Source organism: Sinocyclocheilus rhinocerous, unplaced genomic scaffold, assembly GCF_001515625.1.
Source record: "Sinocyclocheilus rhinocerous isolate Xijiao unplaced genomic scaffold, SAMN03320098_v1.1 scaffold24, whole genome shotgun sequence".
NCBI classification, from domain to species: Eukaryota; Metazoa; Chordata; class Actinopteri; order Cypriniformes; family Cyprinidae; genus Sinocyclocheilus; species Sinocyclocheilus rhinocerous.
The window spans coordinates 939,603-946,219 of NW_015647124.1; the positions used below are offsets into that span (position 1 = coordinate 939,603).

General features: G+C 37.1%; 1 protein-coding gene across 1 annotated transcript; it reads right to left on the reverse strand.

Annotated features, from left to right (window-relative positions):
- Positions 1–2,838: 2,838 nt before the first annotated feature.
- Positions 2,839–6,201, reverse strand: LOC107708903 (homeobox protein Dlx3b-like). The gene is made up of 3 exons (XM_016513266.1): positions 5,724–6,201; positions 4,775–4,959; positions 2,839–3,756 (listed from the first exon to the last, which is right to left on the reverse strand). Exons 1-3 carry the CDS (start codon positions 6,040–6,042, stop codon positions 3,451–3,453), a joined length of 810 nt encoding a protein of 269 aa, XP_016368752.1. The 5' UTR covers positions 6,043–6,201; the 3' UTR covers positions 2,839–3,450.
- Between the last annotated feature and the right edge of the window lie 416 nt (positions 6,202–6,617).

Consider the following 6,617-nt stretch of genomic DNA (forward strand, 5'->3'; position numbering starts at 1 on the left):
TAATTAAAAGCACAAAAGCCGAAGGTAAACAAACGGTCTGAGACATTAAAAGCACAAGATAAGACGAATTAATCATGTTTACAGAACACTGCGTGCTATAGGCCTACGTACGTTTAATTATGCGCTTAAGAAAAATAGGCATGACGTCGTTATAATTTTGATCTCTGATTTTAGTCAGTGTAACACTTTACACTATAATGTCTTTGAAACATTAACCATCAATTTTACATCCTATAGGATGGTTAACAGGTCGTTAATGTATAAAGAAATGTCATAAAACCAAGTTACGTTTTCATAAATGAATGTAGGCCTACATGATAGCCTACGTTAGCCTGTAATATTTGTAAGTTGCAGTCTTTAAGTTAGCCTACTATTAACTGTTACCCAAAACTTCAATGATCAGTTATGAGTAAATAATAGAGCACATAAAACGACCATTGTCTATTTTAAATTTTTAATTGTATTATTCAATCTGATTTTTGGCATCTAAAAAGCCTTTGTATTAAAGCCTCATGACGGATAATATCATTTTTTCACACCTAATTTCTGCATGAGGCTTTGGCATCGGCTGGACGATTTCTAGCCAATTTCCTTGAATAAACATCAACAACACATGTTTTCAGTAGGACTTACAGGAAATAAATTCTTCCAGAAAACATCTGATGCTGGTAAACGTCAGACCACCAGAAACACACCAACACAGCAGACATACCTGAGACCGCGCGAACCTTTTTCACATTCTAACTGAAGTTGTTGTCTAAGAGACAAAAGCGTAAAATTAAAAAAAAGCATAAAAAAATCTAGACGCATCCTCTTGCTTCGTTTGGCACGTGGATTGTTTAGGTAGACTGAGTACAGTTGAGACACTTTCTGCTCTTTTCATCACTACACGAAAACTAGATGCTGAAATGAAGTGATTTTTCACATGATATTTCTTTTGCTTATGTACTAAAATATCATAAATTGATAATAGCCATAAGTAGTTTATATTTTCCACAATTAGCTCATAAACATAAGGTGCATTTTTGTCTCAACTGTACCCATATGGTGTACAGTTGAAACAGTACCATGGTACAGCTGAGACACCCATTCTTAATGCTCTAAAGCCGGCTAACCATTTATTGCAAATGTAATAAATTACAAAATTTCAGTTGTGCATTTAAAAAAAAATCTGATTCATTTATTTGCTTTATTTAATTCAGATTCAGTTAAACAAATAGGAACACATATTTAACACTAGAAAAGATATGGCAAAATGTAAACATAACAGTAAAAATAACAATATATATACCCACATATTCTATAACCCTACCCCTAAATCTACCCATTACTCGAAACTCGAAAAATTTTGTAATCATTCTGTATGAATTATAAGCTTGTTTCCTCATGGGGACCTAAAAATTGTTCCCATAAGGTTAGAATTTACTGGTATTACTATACTTGTGGGGACATTTGGTCCCCATAACGTATGTAATACCAGTACACAAACACACACAGCCTCTGAATATGCATTTTATTTTCTATGATTGAACTGTTACTGTATACATAGCGACCTATAAAGGGTGTATCAACTGTACCCACTTTACCACCTTGTATTTCTCTTAAAATGCTATGTAATCCTTTTAACCTTCATGTTAGAAAACATGTCCATTAATAATAGACAGTTAAAATATCACAAATATCATTTTTAACAGAATTTGCGTAGCGTGTGTGTAAATGTGACTTTTAGCCTATTATCATAACACTGTACAACTAAACAGCATGTGAAGCAATAGGACACCAATCCGGGTATACAGTTGATACACTGTGTCTCAACCGTACCCCACTGAGATACTCAGATATGTTTCTCTAGATTATGAAAAGACCTTGCATGGCACAATATCATAATCTATTTTTAGAGCACAGATTAACGTTTACAATGATATATGGTAAGTTTAACAATCATAAAAGACTAATAAGCTATTCGTTGTGGAAAGGACATGGTGAAATGAAAATCTCACCTTGTAAAAAAAACTTTTGCCGATATTTTCGGAGTGGAAAGACGCACACATTTCAAATTTCCCACGATCAAAGAGAACACTAATACACATGTGTGGAGCAAAAATCACGGCTTGGGGTTCTTGTGTATGCAAGTTATTTAAGGTGTTTCAACTGTACACATGTCTCAAATGTACTCAGTCTACCCCTACACGGTAAAAGTCGAGTTAAAAATGCTCTAAATTCGAACGTACAGGAACTTACAGGAATGCGTTAGCCAATATTATGTGGATATTCTACGTACATTATTACACAACGTCATTACACTGTCTTACAGACCGATATTACGTATTGGTATGAAAAAGAAACCAAAACCGCGGAAAGGAGGAATCTGGGAGGGAACGTGTTAAATGCCGCTTTGAAATACCGTCGCTCTGTAATTTGCATATACCTGTAGGAACCTCTTGGCGGTTTTCTAGGCCTACGTCTGATGCCTTTGTTTGCCCTGTCTATTCTTGTTGTGACCGACTATCCCTAAAGCTCAGGGCTTTATTTCAGTAGTCACCCGCTCCTTCGCTGTAGTCTATCTTGTTATCTGCCAACAGAATACTAATAAAATCCAGTGACTCCAACATGTCTGCTCGCATGTCGCCTCCTACAGCTTCTTTGCACGCAGCCCTACCAGGCTTATGCCTAACACATCACAAAATAACATCTGTCTGACTTAACCCTTTCCTAAGAGCCCAAACAATGCGATATCACGGCAAACGTCAGATTTGTAAATAATATCAAACGGAATTTTGCAACTCAACTCAGGGAAGCTGCATGTGGTGGCAGAAAGCAAACAGATCAAACGAAGAAATGTTTTCAATTCGCATTTATTCAGTTTGACAGAATAACAATACAACTACTTACAGGAATATAAAATGGTTCGAGCACCACCGCGCAGTCTCTGAAGTAACACGAATTTAGTGGTTCGGTTTTATTTAAACACGTATGTACAGATTTCAACATTTTGTACAAGTCTTTATAACTTATGTCCTGAGTCTCTGACGCGTGCCACACCAGCCCACATTGTGGGTGGTGAGGCTGATAACAACTAAATTTGGGGTTCAATCGTTCTTTAAAACATTTTTAATATGTACCTATCAATGAACAAAACATGAAGATAAAGAAAGTCATAAAACATAATAATTTAAATCCACTCTGAACTTCCTTTACATTGTTTAACCTACACCTATGTGCATATGAAACAGGTCTGAGTAGCAGGTACACATTAAAACATTGTTATTAATATTACACTGTTATTTCAACACAAAGCATTCATAACGCCATATATGCGTTTAAATAGTCCACAAAATGCCAACACAGGTGTGCTGTTCCACTCTTACAAATAAGCATCTTTCAGCTTATTTATGTTGAGTTTTTCAAAAGTCTTTTCCCTCTTATATTAAACTCTTCCGTCAGTGTCTGTTAATACACAGCCCCCACGCTCTGTGGTGGTCCTGGGTGGTGCACTGGATGCTGTAAATGTGATCCCTGCTGGTACCAGTGATTGCTGTAATCTTCCATGTAGGGGGGTGTGGAACTGAGGGGTGGCTGGGGGATCTGTCCCCGGTTGACCTGGCTAGAGTGCGTATTATTGTCCCAAACAGCCGGGGATGGAGGGGAGTTGCAGGCCATGGAGTCGCTGGCGTTCGGGCTGTGCTCCAACGGAACCTCGCCGTTTTTGTAAAGTTTCTTGAACTTGGATCTCCGGTTCTGGAACCAGATTTTGACCTGTTCAAAAATGAAAAGCACATTCATCACGTCAGTTTTCTTTTGGACACTGCAAACAATAGTAGCATAGGAAAATTCATTTTTTTTAAAGAAAAACCAAAGTGCTGCTAAAGTGGCCTTGAACCCCCCACAAAGGAAAAAAAAGGTTGGGAGATTTTGGTAAATATAAACCTATACATCATATATATTTTTTAAATATAAAAACAAGTGTTTGATCATTTCAGTAATACTAATAATGATATATACAATTTCAATATTTTTGACCATTTATGTAGCGAATGTATGCGACTTAGTATGCATGTAACGTAGTTATACTTTTACGGATCACTAATATACAACAAACACTTAAAAGTCGTTTAGGTACGTGACGTTTATCTCGACAGATTGCGCCTCGAAAATACGTTAAGGCTACATTTATGTAATGTATCAGACTTATGAAATCCTTAATAAAGCTGAAATATTTAAAATAGTCATTACATAATATACACTGACATTTTGAATTAAATCACTTGTGAAGAAAATTGATGTGAAAATATTCTTAAATGGATAAAAACAAAGATGTTATTAGAACATGATGATGACTATATATATATGTATATATGTATGCGTCTAGATAATATATATATATGTGTGTGTGTGTGTGTATTACAGTGCACATAATGCCTATATGTTCAGACATAAATAAGATGTCGATTTGTAATGGCCATATGACACTACCCACAGCGATATCTTTTGAAAAATGATAACGAAAGAAAATGATTTCCACATATTTTTGCTGCAAACACTGCAAATAAATAACAATTATTAATTTATTAATTATGATGGTAAAAATACGAGCAATAACGTTTCAACACATCTGACATGAGCAATGTTTTATGACCTGATAAGCTTATCCTTATCTCAGTGTGCTCAGCGTCAGCGACAGAAGGAAATCGCTTTAAGCTGTTAACGCAACGTCAAGTAGCAGCCCAGTAATTATATTAACAGTATTGTAAATGAATTTGAGCTCCAGTATTACCTGTGTCTGCGTGACCCCCAGCTGTGCGGCGAGCTCGGCTCTCTCCGGCAGCGCCAGATACTGCGCCTTCTGGAAGCGGCGCTGCAGTGCGGCGAGCTGGTAACTCGAGTAAATGGTGCGCGGCTTGCGGATTTTCTTGGGTTTTCCGTTTACCATCCGAACTTCAGTCTCTGGTTCTTCTTTGACTGGAAAGAATACAATTATAGACCATGTTATGGCAAAGTAGGATTATTACAGCAGCTAAAAGAAAACCGAAAACCGATCGGTTTCATTTTGGGATTGTGACGCAAATTAAAAAGTCACTCAAACTCATAAAATACTCTCGTTAAATTAAACAAATCTGCTTCTTGAAAATTAAACGAGTGACATTATATGAGTAAAATAAAATGTATGTCAGCTCTGGTAGGCAGTATCAGATAAAGAAATGCCAATCTGAGAAATAAATACGGCATAGTTAAATCATCTTCAGTTTTATAGGTATGGCTGTATCGTGTAATTCGTAGGTCTACTAAAATATCGTGACATCTAGCCTAGACTGAGCACCGAGTAATAATGACTAATCGCGTTACAGATACAATAAAAATGTCATAATTGTTTTACAGCGACCGCAAGTCTGTTGTGATAAAGTAGAGGCAACTTTCTACCCTGCTTAAATATATTTTATGTATAACAATCCTTTAAATAAACGACTTTAATGGGATGATAATAATATAGAGTAAATGCAAAACAACCAAACAGGTAAATAACTCGATTTTTAAAAAAAAATCTCCTCAGGAGAAACTCGAACTTACGTTTCTCAGTAATCGAGCCGCTCAAAACACAGTTTTATCATCTTTAGAAATGCCTGTTTTATACCGATATTAAGTCGACAAATGCTGCCGATTTAACAATGCATATAGCCTACCTCTGGATTATTTAAAAACAAATAAATACTACATAAATATCTCACCTGCGCTTTGTGGTGGCGTCTGCAGGTCTCTGTTGTACTGTCCGTATTGTCTGAAAGTATTGTAAGGGTACTCTGTCTTGGTGGGGTAAGGTCCAGCTGATGCCCCCATCCCAGACAGATTAAACTGATGATATGAATTCATCTGCTGAGGGTATGGTGGATTCTGGTAGTATTCGTGATGGCTGCTGTAATAACCCATGTCTGTAGCCGAAGACTCTGGAAGAGTCGGAGAGTCCTTAGAAGTCGGATGGCAACTCATAGAGCCTGAAAGATCGGATGAAATACCAGGTATCTTCCTGTCATATGTCGGTCCACTCATCCTTTAGAAGAAGAAAAAACAACAACGATCGTGCACTTTATTTCCAAGGCAGACGTGAACAAAACATGCAGACGTTTAGTTTAGGACGATGCCTGTAACACAAAATCCTCGATGAGCTGCTTTCTCGAACTCCCTCGGCTGAAGCACTGAAGGTAATGGCAGGGATCTAGTGTGAGAAACTCTGAATTATAGGGCACTTGGGTGGACGCTCGGCTCCTATTGGCTCCACGCCTCTTGTGTTTTTTCTTTGCAGCCCTGGGGGCGAAGCAAAGACTGTTCTCCGCCTCGCGACTTAACGTCTCCAAACTTCAGCATTTGGGGACTTTAGCTGTTATAGTGATAATGAAGATGCGAAATGTTGCAGACATTTTAGCAGAGTTGAAATAAAGTAAGTTCAGCTTCTGTGCAAGTTAGTAGCCTACAATAGAACTAGGCTATTTATGTTTTCTCGCTGCATTAAAAAAACATTAAAATAGCGTAGAAATATATATCTCGATAGGCTATTTTAAATAGGCCTTCATCGTTTTAATTCCAATAAATGTCCATTTTAAGTGCATTGTAATATTTAATGGGAT

What these genes read in the sequence shown, in the direction of transcription:
- LOC107708903 (XM_016513266.1), bottom strand. Translation starts at nt 6,042, where the DNA reads ATGAGTGGACCGACATATGACAGGAAGATACCTGGTATTTCATCCGAT. An exon ending in GACGCCACCACAAAGCGCAG is followed by an intron (nt 4,960 to 5,723) that starts GTGAGATATTTA and finishes TATTCTTTCCAG; the next exon opens with TCAAAGAAGAACCAGAGACT. An exon ending in TGGGGGTCACGCAGACACAG is followed by an intron (nt 3,757 to 4,774) that starts GTAATACTGGAG and finishes ATTTTTGAACAG; the next exon opens with GTCAAAATCTGGTTCCAGAA.